The sequence below is a fragment of the Calonectris borealis genome, chromosome 6 (assembly GCF_964195595.1).
Source record: "Calonectris borealis chromosome 6, bCalBor7.hap1.2, whole genome shotgun sequence".
Taxonomy (NCBI): domain Eukaryota; kingdom Metazoa; phylum Chordata; class Aves; order Procellariiformes; family Procellariidae; genus Calonectris; species Calonectris borealis.
In genome coordinates, this window is record NC_134317.1 from 27,620,042 (window position 1) to 27,633,672 (window position 13,631).

At 43.6% G+C, this 13,631-nt stretch overlaps 1 protein-coding gene across 2 annotated transcripts in view; it reads left to right on the forward strand.

Moving 5' to 3' along the window:
- The first annotated feature begins 1,076 nt into the window (after positions 1-1,076).
- The window catches only part of ITGA4 (integrin subunit alpha 4), a 37,636-nt gene continuing 25,081 nt past the window's right edge, over positions 1,077-13,631 (forward strand). For both annotated transcript variants that reach the window (XM_075153373.1, XM_075153374.1), the window contains exons 1-6: positions 1,077-1,319; positions 1,425-1,546; positions 8,594-8,700; positions 8,799-8,928; positions 10,294-10,361; positions 11,037-11,166. In XM_075153373.1, coding sequence (XP_075009474.1) covers positions 1,135-1,319; positions 1,425-1,546; positions 8,594-8,700; positions 8,799-8,928; positions 10,294-10,361; positions 11,037-11,166 — 742 coding nt within the window. In that variant the 5' untranslated portion in view covers positions 1,077-1,134. The remainder of the gene's footprint in view (positions 1,320-1,424; positions 1,547-8,593; positions 8,701-8,798; positions 8,929-10,293; positions 10,362-11,036; positions 11,167-13,631) is intronic.

Here is a 13,631-nt window from a genome sequence, read left to right on the forward strand (position 1 = left end):
CTCTACCATCTCGCAGTTATTTCTAATGTGTATAATACTCGATAGTGGAAATGATATTGGATTTGTCTTCCAGATAGAATAAACAATCTTTGTAACTAAACTTTTCATTTTGAAGAAGTGCTTATGTTCTTGTTCCTCTGGCTCAAAATACCGTTACAAGTAGGTTATCCGTACATATGGATTACTGTAGCAGCAGGGAAGCCCTGGTATTCAAGGGCACTCAGGAATGTCCTCTGCTGCTACAGCACTGGTTTCAGGTCTCAAACACCCCACCCACCAGGAGGGGGTGGCAGGGAAGACCCCCTCACAATGGCAGTGTGGCAAGGCTTATGGCACAGGAGTACTGGGATTTCTTCTAAATCCGAAAAGAAAACGCAAGCCTTGCCACACAGTTTCCCTGCGCCTGGCTGGAGCTTCCTGGCTGGTGCTCAGGGGAGATGGGCTCCGGGAGCAGGAGACTGAACTAACCGGGCCCGGGCGCTTCTACGGCAGCTGGGGCGGGAAAGTCGGCGGGGAGCTTTTCGGAAAGGCCTGCGGGCTCCCCCTTTCCCCTCTGCCGCCAAAATGCTCGCCACCTCCTCCAGGCCGCCCGCCGGCCCGGCACACAGGCAGCTCTCCCGCGCCGCCCTCCGGGCAGGTGTACCGGGGCTGAGGTGAGGTGAGGGGGGCCGACCCCCTCGCTGTCCCGCGAGGTGAGGGGCGGGGGTCGGGACGGCCGCGTCCCACGGGGCCGTGCCCTGCCCGGGGATACGGGGTCCCGGAGGCCGTACCCTCCCGGTGCCTGCGGCCGTGCTCCTTGCGCAGCACCCCCGTGGGCGCGGACGGGGCGGGGAGAAACCCGACCCCCGCCGCCTGGGAAGGGAGAGGGGCTGCCGCTGCGCGGGAGGAGGCGGCGCGGCCCAGCGACTCCCCCATCCGGAGGGGACACCCTCACCCCGGGCCGCGGGGAGGCCGCCCGGCCCGGCCCGGCTTGGCCCACCGGTAGCAGAGGCGGCGCAGGGCGCGGGCTGCCGCCGTCCCGGGGCAGGGCAGGGCAGGGGCGGGGGCGCGGCGCTGCCCTCTCGCCGAGCGAGGGAGCGGAGTGTGGCGGGAAGCCGGCGCCGGGCGCCCGTCTGCCTCCGGCCAGCCGGAGCCATGCGGAGCTGCGGGAGGGCGAGGGGGGCTGCGGGCTGGGCCGCCCCGCTGCTCCTGCTGTGGCAGTGCCTGCCGACGGCGCGGCCCTACAACCTGGACACCCAGCACCCGCTGCTCTTCCGGGGGGGCAACGGGACCCTCTTCGGGTACTCGGTTCTCCTGCACCGCCACGGCGAGGAGAGATGGTGAGTCCCCGGCCGGGCCGCCCCCGTGGGGACCCGTTCCGCCCGTCGCGCCTTCCCCCGGCTGCGCCGGCCGCGGCCCCTCACGCTGCCGCCTCTGCCCCGCAGGCTCGTGGCAGGCGCCCCCCGGGCCAGCTGGCCCGCCAACAGCTCGGTGGCCAACCCCGGAGCCATTTTCCGGTGCCGGATCGGGAGGAACCCCCGCGGGCGGTGCGAGCAGCTCCAGCTGGGTGAGTCGGCGGCGGGGCGCGGGCGGGGAGAGCCCGGCGCTGGGCCGCGGCGGGGCCGGGGTGGGCGGCGGCGGGGCGCGGCGGGCGGCAGGGATGTCCCCGCCGGCGGCGGGACGGGACGGGACGGTCCGTGCTCGCCCTGCGGGCACCGCGGGTCCTCTGCCGGTGCCTTCAGGGCTGCGGGCGGTTTCTCCTGCGTCCTTTCCAGATTAAACTGGCGTTTACCTCTCGCTAAAGGGCGAGATCAACGCTATTGCCAAAGAGCAGCAACGGTGGCACCTTTTTTTCTGTAGACAGAAAGAAATGCACCAAAACTTGATTTAGAGAAGTCGGCGTGTGACAACTCCCGTTCCCACAGTTTTCTTTCACCCCTTTCAACACCCAGTTCAAAAGCCTCGTGAGAGTTTCGGCCTGTCTCTCGTACTTCTCTGCAGAAAGCTAGTTCAGCTTTCAGAGCAGAGGACGAATGTAATTAGCTCAGAGATGGGGGGGGTGGAAGTATATGCCTAAATCGTCTTTTCTTCTGCAAAGCCTTCCCTTCGTAGAAGCCATCCTAAAGTAACTCTGAACCACAGTCGTCTTGCAGATGGGTTCTCCTTGCTTGCAGATTTGTTGGAAAAATTGAGTTTCAGGGGAACAAAGCTATTTTTGACTGAATCGGTTTTTCCTGCATTTAACCTAACTCCTCTCTACCTCCCTGTGCTTGGGAGATGTAACTGGATGCACTTACCCAACTTCCAAGTGTTTGATACTTGTTAAAAAGGAGAACACTTTGCAATGGGTTACCGTGAATATGCATTAACTGCTTTGGGCTCTGTTCTTGTCCTCCTTGCAATACAGTGCCATTTATTTTGTCCCTATGCTATGCACAGAAGGCTTCCTGAACTTTCTATCCTGCTGTGACCGAGACCATCCGATCCGTTAAAACTATGAACTTGCCGCCCAGTAAGGATAAGAAGCGCGGGAAAGGGCTTTCAAAATATTTGAAACCAAGGAAAGCGATATCACACCATGACCTGATGGGCTTTCGGGGCAGAACACATCGCTCTGTGACAGAAATGTTAAAACAATTATTTCTTTATGCATCTACGCATAACGCTTAGGACTGATGGGTTCTATCCACTTTTTTCTTACAGATAGAAATAAGAGTTATTTTTTGTAACTAAGCTACAAAAACCTAAGATGTGCTAGTGGTGCTTTACTTGTAGCCACGTAAGGAAAAGACAAGCAGTTGCTCGTAGAAAGAACTGCAATTAAACTTATTCCAGCCCAAGTAGTTCTTTATATGTTTCTTTTTTTTTTTTTTGAGCAATTTTGTTCCAATATTAGGTCTATTGAAAAATTATATATAACAAAGCTTTTTTCTCCAACTGCTTGTTTGTAAGAGGAGGCTTGCAAAAGTCGAAGAAGTCAATTAAAGTGGTGAAATAGCCTATGCTAAGAGACGATAAACCCCTACACGTGCATTGGAGGTAAAAATAGTCCTTCACTGCGTGGGGGAAGGAAAGGAGGAGAAGAGTAGAAAGTTTCAGGTTCTTTGAAAACTACATACATCTGCAGTACTTTTCAACTTAGTCATTTAGCCAGTGGAGAAACAAAAGCTCTAACGAGGTAACTTGATGGGCTTTTCCTCAGTAGCCTAGGGGATTCTAAACGAAATGATGCAACAGGTGAATGAAAATGTTTATGTGTTTACAAAGGCTTAAATTAACACAGCTTCTATTCCCTGGTTTAGAGGCTGCAGGTTACACAGTGACATTTACTGTCTTGTCCTGCATTTTTAAAAACAGTGATACCACAAGAGATTTTTGCAAAAAAAAAGAAAAGTTTGTTTCCCTTAGTGCTAGAAGACATCTTTACATCACTAAGGTACGTCTGCAGTATTTCTGAAGTTAAATAGATACTGAAAAGAAGTGCTCTATTGTAAAACAGGTCAATGAGGTCAATGAAGAAGCCAAAGGCGGCTGTGGTGCATGGGATGTAAATGAAGTAGGATAGTATCTGAGGTTTGTTAAGCCTCTGCCATCCTGCTGAGCGGTCACAGAAATACACAAGGGAACTTGCAATTGCAAAGCTGAACTTAATTATCTCTTGTCTAACTCATTCAGGCTGTCAGCAACTTTTGGACATAATGGTTTTATCGACACTGTGTCTTTCAGTCAGTGACCTCCTCGTTCTTCTGCTTGGATTCTTGCCAGTGACAAGTTTGGGTTCTGATCTCGTAGAATAGGGTAATTTCCTTTGAAAAATGTGCAGGGATATATTACATTGCTGGGACAGGCAAACTGAGAAATAGCTATTTCTATCTTTCTCTTAAATACTTGAATTCACATTTCTTTCAGTAAAAGGATCTTTGAGGTAGTAAGTCTCTAATGATGAGTCATAGAAATGTAGAGGTGACAACGGGCAATAGAAGTGGGTTCTTCCAAATGTTGGGCCTCTGTAATAAATGGATGTGAATAGAGACATAAATACGTTAAAACACTTTGTTGCTATTTTTTGCTAAAGTAGCCTTCAAACTGGCATTACTAATTAATGAAGTATTCGTGCACAATTAGGAAGCCTCTGATCACACAAAACTGCTGTTGTATTTTTTGTATGTCACACGTTCCTATGTGCTTCCTCAGTAGAGAGAGAGTTGCTGGGAATAGTCCTGTGCTGCAGTCATCCCAGCATCTGGAAATAACTTACCCAGGCATTCTTTAGAGAATTTTAATGTTGTTCAAGGTGTTGCAGGGGCCTGGGCTGGTTTAAGAGTTGAGAGAAGCCATGAGATTACACTGCCATGAGATACACTAGCAAATCTTTGTCTTCCCAGCCCCTCACTGGCACTTTTAAATCAATCTCTGATTGCTGAATAGAGGAGTAATGTTTTGAGAGTTTCTTTTCTACTTCTAGTACTTCTGTCAATGGTTTCAAGTATTCTAGACTGCTGATTTATTTGTATTTGGATTATTTTTAAATGATGACTTAGATGCAGAGGCTTGTAATCAAGCTCTAGGCACAAATACAAAGTACAATGCTTCAAGTTTATTATTTGGAGCACTAACTGTCCGTCTTCTACCAGTCTTCTAGTCTTTTGAATTTCAAGATCTTGCCCACATCAGTTTGGGGTAGTCATAGATTATTGCAGAAGGACTTGCACAAAGTTCTTTAGATGTTTTGACCTATTACATTTTGGACTTGCAAAACATTACAGAAATTCTTCAACAAAATTGCTCTCAGATTTGAAACAGTGTGATTCATTGGCTAAAAATACAGGTAACAATTTATAAAATTTGCCATCCAGTCTAAAAAAAAAAAAAAGTTTTAACTATGAATGTACACAGTAAATTCAGTGCATGTTGTTTAACATAAGGCCAGAAAGCTCTGCCTGCGGTTTCAGCCTTCCACCCTTCCTTTAAGTCCCTGCTACAATTAACCTATGAACAAATTGCCCTCTAGCTCCCCCAGCTGAATCATTACAAAGGAAGAGTGAACAGTTAATGGTTTTCCCCAAAAGGCTGACCTGTGTTTGTTCAACTTTGATTTCAGTAAGGTTTGCCTTTGCTAATTTGGCTTTTTGATCTCACTTACATTGCTCATACCCTGCCAGGGATCTCCTTTGAAATAGCCATGCTGTTCCAAGGAAGACATTATCTTCTGGACCTAGGTGCAGAGTAATGGAAACTATAAGCTGGCACTTAACTAAAATGCTTTGGGTAGAAGTGGTTTGAGGGACATAAGAGGGATAAGACCTACCAAATCTGTGAAAAGAGAAAAGATTGCCCTGGATGAATGAGAGGAGAGTCTGACGAGGCCCTGGCATCTAGGAGCAGGATATCAGAAGGCTTGCTGTCTTTGCAGTAGACTTCATAGTTTTAATCAATTAGCAATAGGACCAAAGGAGTTCTGGGAGGATAAAAAGAATCACAGGAGGCTGCTGGGCATGGAGGAAGTAATATAAAACTGGTTTCTCAGATGACATTGCAAACATCTATATTAGAGTCCTTGAGGCCAAAGCTAGAAGTGGCTTTATAAGTTGTGACCTTATTTATATGCAATTGTGCTGTTTCTGTGGATGCGTGCAGCGGGGATTATAGCAGGAGTGTATCTTCCAGCTGTGTAATGTACACAGGCTGGGCAATTACTTATCTCTCGGTGACTTTATGACAGTGCGTGCTCCTTTTCCCTGAGGCAACCAAGCTGCCATGTCCTCTTGAGCTTATGCAGTGCTGCTCTGTGGCTTGTGCAGAATACAGCATTTCCTCTTCTCATTCAGTAAAGCATTTATAATGTCGTATCCTGAGCAGGGGCTCATCACAGTGTCTGGGATGTCAAGCTTGCACTTCTCTCCCCCGCAAAGGCCTATCATTTCCAAGGTGGTTGAATACTTGCCAGTCAGAGAAAGAGAGGAGACATAAGATAGCAGATCAGCAGAGGGCCCAAGTGAACCTGAATCAAGAATGTGTGCTGGAGCCAAGGGAAAGGGGAATACAATCCAACGAGCATGAACGGTGGTGCTTTTTCTTCTTACGGACCTCTGAAATAGGCACAAGAATGAAGCACTGAGACGAGAAAACTTCCTCTTATCTCTTACGTCATTATTATCTGGTCTTTTTTGACTTACTGATAGAAAGCCTCAGAAAGCCTCTTGAGATTTAAATTTATGACAGTGGTCTTCTCCACTTCTTCCATTTCCTGCAAATCCACATATACTGTAAAGCAAGTCCCAGGTAAGTCATTGTCATAAGAGGACAGAAAGCATTGCTGGAAGGGAGTTACCAGAAGTGCCTTTTCTGGTTTAAAGGAGGATTAATTCTTATGCGTGGGAGTGTAATGGAATTTTGTTTTCTGAGGAGATTTCTATCAGGTTAACATGCTCTATAATTCATGCAAACCATGGAAATGTCTCCCTTAGGAAGTGAGGACTTCTACGTGACATAACTCCAAAATTAAATTCCAAAACTAAATTCCAGACTTGTGTCTGAAAATAGTATATATTCAGTAAGTGTAAGTTCATGTCCCTGACATTAGCCAAGTAGGAGAATTCGGAAGCTTATCACTGAAACCTTAGTAACTGACAATCTGCAGAAAAATCAACTTCTTTTTAGTAGAGTTTTAAAGTAAGGCATTTTACTTCATCCTTGTCTTGGAGTAAGAACCCATATGTTGTTAATTACTGTTCCTCAGGTGACCTACAGGAATTATTAAATTACAATAACATAAAATCTCTTGGCCCAAAGACAATTGAATGTGATGTTACTTGAGTGCTGGGGTTGGTTCCTGTTTACTTGGATTTTGCATACTATTTCCTTGATGTCTTAGGGAAAGGCACATGGGGGAGGAAGTGGTAAAGAAGAGGTGAAGGAGGGTCAGATACCTCTTGATCCTGTGGAGGGTGGTGTTTTTGGAAGAAGGTGGAGTACAGTAGCAGTGTGCAGGATGTGTCGTCCCCTCTGCAGTATGGTGAGGGGTTCCTGACTGCACCAGTCCGGTCTTTCCATCGGAGCAGGGAGGAAGTATGGTGTTTGGAAAAAGTGGAGAGGGAGTATGGAAGTAGAAGAAATCAAGGCTCCAGCAGTTTCTTCAGGAAAATGTCAATTGCTAGGCCAGTCACAAAACAGTAGGCAACAAGCTCTGAAATAAGGATGGTGGTTGGGTTTTATTCCTACAAATGCTTCTCCTGACATTTTCTTACCATGTGATGAGGAATTGTCTTGATACCATTAGTCTGGTATTTTCTCTCAAAAAGTCCATGACATCCTAGGTATAAAATCATTTAAGTCAGTGTTGGTTGTGAGAATGTATGTGGCAAAGCCCACAGTCATTCGTCTTTCTCCTGAATACTAAATAGACAAGGTGTATCCCTTTATTCTGTTTCCGTACTTAATCAATACTGTGCAGTTGTATGTCCTGTCGAAGCAATTCGGCAAGTCCGCTAAATTAGGAGTGTATTTATTTAAACTCTCTAATGCATTGGACAGTAATAAATTTCAGCTCTGATGCGAGCAGAGTGTTGGGGGGTGTTGATTTACGTACTTCCCTCTCAAACCGTGTCCCGTCAGCACTGGTGCCCCGTGGTCGGTACTGGCGCCCTCTTCTGGGCAGCTGAACCCTTACACCTCAAAAGCTTCCAGTTCACCGGTAACTTCATTGAATCTGGGAAAATCTTAAAAATTACGCAAAAGAGCTTGTTCAAATGACATGACGTGTTTCCGTATTTTGTGAGAAGTTTCATAAACTGTGTCATGCTGATGCATAGAAAAACTCAATTTGGTTAAGGCTTATTCATACGAACATCTTACAAATGAAAAGCTTGCTTTGTATAACTTAGAATACTTGTAAACGTGTAGCTTCTCCTTACCATGGGTACCACTGCTGCTTTCTAGAAGGAAGCAGATATTTGCTAACTTGGCAATACTGTAGCCTTTTGGGGGAGTTGAAAGAAGTTTCACTATGTTCTCTAAGGTTTTAAAAATTAACTCTCCTTAAGAACAAACCCAAAGAGCTACTGCTAAATAATTGCAACAGTGCAAGGAGTACACAGGACATGCACACATAATGAGCTGACATCGCCAGTAGAGACTGCATTATACGCCCTTTATTTGATAGCCATTGGCAGTAGAGATCATTTTAAGGTCTGCTACCAGTAGATGTGTAGTTGGAGAGATGCTTGCTTTAGGCTAGAGTTTAGGTAGCATTCATGGGTATTATTTGTGTTTCTTATGAACTTTTAGGCTGAAGAACACTTGCAAAGCCAGCCCTTCATCTGATTGAGTGTAATGTCACTTTCTATCTTAATTTCAATAAGGATGGAGAAGCCAATCCTCACTGCCAGCCTTTTGTGTTCAGAATCGGTACGCTCCCTTTGGCTACGTGCAGTCGTACCTTTGTTCAAGAAGGAAGTGGAAAGTCTACATGGTTTATGTAAGACAGAGACAGAGGTCAGGTCCACCAAACCTGAGTTACTGCAGTCTCCCTGTAGGGTTCTTGGGTGCTCCTGTTACCCATCATGTGGACCTTCAGTTTGTCCCCCTGTTCAGAGCATTGGTCTTTGTATTCTAGGCAACCCCAATGGAGAGCGCTGTGGGAAGACTTGTTTGGAAGAGCGTGATAATCAGTGGCTGGGTGTCAGCTTATCGAGGCAGCCAAAAGAAAATGGATCTATCGTTGTATGTATTAACCACTGGAGCTGCATGTCTGCTTGTCAGACTGCCTTCACCTTTCTTATGCTTCTGTGTCAAACGCCATGTTTGTTTTTTATCCATAGGCTTGTGGACATAGATGGAAAAATGTCTTTTACATAAAAAATGAACACAAACTCCCATACGGTATTTGTTTTGCTGTCTCTTCTGATTTTCGAACTGAACTGAGCAGAAGAATATGCCCATGCTATATAGGTAAGCAGAATGCTTGGGTCCTTTGGTAGGGAAGGGTAAGACACATAATTGCATGGTGCGGAGTTTGTGAAGAGCCTGTGTTGCCCTGAGGAAGCTTTCTGCAGCCAAAGGTTTGAGTGTTGATGATACAAGCCCAATTTATGATGTAAATTTGTTAGCAAGTTGTTTATCACTTCAAAGAAAAGCTGCTTTCAACAGGCAAAAAATTAGTTTAAATAGGACATCAGAATACTTGCTCCTTGGACTGGATCACTGAAGGATATGTGCTTCTCAAAAATAGGCCAGTAGAGGACATCCTTCCTTCCTTTAATCTGTCATTTGCCTGCTCTGCTCAGGAGAGTGCCTCACAGCCAGAGCAGCAGTAATACCTGCAAGTGATTGTTGCTATCCGCCCCTTAGCCTTTGATAAAAAGCTGCTGTGGTTCCACGACACAATGTGTGTGTCCCTGTTCCTCACTTGCCTCCTGCCAAGGCCACTGCTGTGGTATGAGACCTTTAGTGGTCCTTCCACAGAGGACTGGAGCAGAATAAGAGTCAAGACTTGAAGCTATCAAACAAGTCCATCCCTGCCTTCCCTTTCCTACTTCCCTCCCACCCAGGAGAATGATCTCGTGACCCTGCCCCTTGCCAATGTAAGGAAGAGCCGGTGGTCTGGCCTTTCCGTGCAGACCGATAGAGTAATGCATCAAATGTCCCCCTGCTGGCTTTGGAGACTGTTACGAGCATTGGTGAAATCGTGCTTTTATCTTCGGTGACTTTTTAAGTGAACAAATCTATGGATGAGATGAAGGGAACTCTGATGGGAGGCAGTTAGCAAAGAAAAGCAGGAAAACAGAGGTGGGAGAGTTGGATGTAAAGGCAACTGCTAAGGATGATAGATACCAGTATGTCTAAGATAGCCATAACACAAGCCCTTCAGAGCACTAGTGGAGCATCAGGGCAACTCCTATCGAGAAATGTAAGCCTGTCAATCAGATTATGCCTGAATTATACGGAGTGGAAGAGAAGAGTTAAGCTTATCTAGCTTTGCTGCTCAAACTATTTGTGCTATTTCATTCATGGAACAATTTAAAAAGAAACATATAGCCTTTCAAGATTTGAAAGTCACAAGATTTGAAAGGAAGCTGTGATCAAGTGATACATAGTGCTTTGAGTTTGTTACAATACTAATTGTAGTAATTACAATACTATTGAAGCTAAAGACTATACAGTGGAAACCAGTGTTTTTAGTTTTATTACAGAACTGAAGACCAACATTGTTTTCTTTTGTCTTTTTAACTTGTCTCAACATCTGTTGAAGACCTGGTAACAAATTGTGAAACTGCATGCTTCTCATCCTTTTTAATATTTCTTGCTCATTCCCAGATCATGTGCGAAAGTTTGGAGAAAACCATGGGTCATGCCAGGCTGGAATGTCTAGTTTTTACATTGAGGTGTGTATTAAAGATACCAAACTTTCTCTCTCTCTCCACTTACATATATGTATACATACATAAAAGTGTGTATGTAAATGCGAACATTAACACTGTCTTTTTTTGTGGGAGGGAAGAATCAGACTTTTCCCATTTCTTTTTAATTGAATCTTGATAAGACTTGCATGATAATTCCCAACTAATACTTTTACTTTTTATTCCCAAGAATACTTTTACACCTTACTAAATCCAAAATTACTTTTCATCTGGAAAAAAAAGCATGAATATAACAGAATATGAAGTTTTATTATTCTCTTTAAAGTAATCTGTTTGATGTAACATTAACACTAATGACGCTTACCTTCTTGCTTTGCAGAGTAATATTCTGTATTGTTTAATTTCCATTTCACCCTAAGATTATGATTTCTAAAAAACTCTTTTGAGAAGAGAATATCCTGTTTGTTACTCACGTTTAAATTGTTCACAGCTTAAAGTTTTTAATAACAATATTTTTTAGGAAGTCTGAAAAATGCTGTCTGTGATCTAGTGGTAATCACCCAGTACTGAGCCAGATGCATCTCCAGTAGCATTTCGCTGAGTTCACAGGAGATCCAAAGAAAAGTATTTGACTTGTTTTGCTTGTCTTCATGAATATTTAAATATGAATAACATGGCTTTGTTTTATTTTTCTTTCAGGACTTAATTATAATGGGAGCCCCTGGATCATTTTATTGGACTGGTTCTGTTTTTGTATACAATACAACTGCAAATACAATCCATGCTTATACAGATTCAAATAACCAAGTGAAATTTGGCAGTTATCTAGGTACCTAATAATATTTAATACTTTGCAAAAATATAAGTCAAAGAATTAGCTAAATAGCTGATCTTGAAGTGAGAGCACGTGTTTATCAGTGCTTTCTTTATTGATCCCAGAAGTGACAGTTCTAAAGATGTGTTCTGATTTTGTTAAATATTATTTAATTATAAGGCTTCCTCTCTGTTCTTTTTACATGGAAGCTTCTTAAACATTGGATTTCTGTTTTTATCATCTCTCCACTTGAGTTTCTATCATTTCTTGATTTAGAAGGTAGAGATACACTTCTGGTTAGCAATGGTTTGCACTTCACTTTTAAGTCTGAAATGCTACGAAGCGCTTTCATAGCAAAAGACATAATGATTTCACATATAACAGAAATATGAAAAGTTGGTTACAATGAAAGCTGCAAGGAAACACGTTTTAATTGCATTGTCGATAAGGGGAAATATGCTATGATCTTGAGAAACAGACTTGCCTCCAATCGTGATTTTTTTTTTTTTTTTTTTTTATTCCAACCATGTCTTGATGTGGATACATGGAAAGGCAAACCTTATCTACGAATATCTGCAAAGAAAGCCATGAAGCTCCTAATCATGTATCTATATCCAGCTAAGTAATTAGCTGGATTTAGTGCTAGAATTTGTAGGGGTTTATGCCAGAACCTTCAGCAGCTTCAGTTTTCTCACTACGCACTAAGAAAAGATCGTCTGTCCTTCCTGAACTCCTGAGCAAGAATATTTTTGCCTGTGACCATTTGGTTTTGCATTTTCCCATTCATAGATTCAGTTCACGTGGATAAACGTTTCCCGTTTCTGATTTCACTCTTTTGACAATAGGAAGCAGGCATACGTTATGAAATACAAAGTGGCCAAGACTTCAGAATTCAGTACTGAGCCTTGCAAAGGCTGCAGTTGGGCTCTGCAGGAAAGTCAAGCAAAAGAAATGCTGGGTGGTAAAAGGTGATCAGATGCCCGGATCACTATAGTTAACTGGTAACATTTCTAACCTTTCATAGGACAAATGAAAAACTTCAGAGAATGCTTGCTACAGCTTTCCAGTAATAATCCAGTAATAATCAAAAAAAGTATTGCACCTGTCCGGGGAAAAAAGCTCATTCCAGATTTCTGCTCCTACAAGTATAAGAGTGAGAATTTCTGTAATGAATGAGTCCAGTCATTGATAGCCAAAAGCCAGATATAGGCAAACGGGTAAAAGCTTGCACAAGGACTGTGCTGGGGAGGGTGCAGGGGAAACCGTCCCGCACATGTGTGGTCTCTCCTAGTTCCCTTGGCCATCCAGGACCCGAGATCTGCTGGAGTTCGCTTCACAAACACTTCTCCAGTGACCTGGTGCAACCGTAACTGCCAGCACGCTACCTTGACAGAGCCATGTGTTCTCTAAACTTGCCCTTTCTACAGGAAAGTGAAGAAAGGGACCATTGGCTCATCTGTGTGTCTCTACAGTAGCAACTGTGATAAACCTTAAATTTTGTATTGTTCCATGCTACTTAAACTTCCACTTCGTTCCCTCATAATAATACATAATATGGTTGAAAGAATGTGAAGGTACCTTCCTTCCCCTCCCTCAGCTTCTGTTCTGTCCCATCTTTGGCATTGTTCAAGGCCAAAATCTATTTAGGGTTAATTCTGTTACCAAAGATTTTTCTTTTTTTAAGACCGAGTTTGCCTCTCCCTTAAATAATGAACAAAAATATCCTTACCAAGTGGTGGAAGTATATTGAGACCAAAGTGTAATTCAAGCATGTGACTAGACAAAATTGTCTACTTAGACTATCCTTCTTCTGGCAGGGACTGAGAAGTTGGCTTCTTTATTTACATTTTTCATTAAACTGTCAAAGAGTAATAATTAGCAAATTAGAGTTTGGAGGAAGAGTGTGCAAAAGTATTGTAACATTTTCCATAAGTTGGAAGAAACAAAGGTGTTTAAGTACCAGACAATTAAAAGAAAGAAGAAAGTTAGAAAAAGAAGCTGATAATACATAATGTTTAGTAGTATTTCCTTGACTACTTCAGAGTATCTTGGAGATTAGTAACTGACTTCTTTAAAAGGAATTAGATAGTCAGTCTTTTGTCAGCTGATCCTGATGAAAGAGTAACCTTAGGCACTTAACAAACTGCCTTAAAGAAATCACAAAGTAATAGATAGTTTCTTTTAGGAATCTGAGAACAGCAAATTATATTTAAGAAAACCGAACTGAAAAACTGTAGCGATGATAAAGAGGATAGAATTCTGGGGTTGGAAATAAAATTTCATTTGACTACGCCTTTAAATGTAATGGGTCAATTTTGTGATCCCCCCCAGCCAAATATTTTAATACCACAGTAAAAATGAGGACTATCTCATTACTATACTTTCTTTTAGTGTGTTTGGCTTTGGGGGGTTTTGTTGGGTTTTTTTTAAAAAAAAAAAAGTTCATTAGAATTACTAATGTTTACACTCCAGCAAAACCA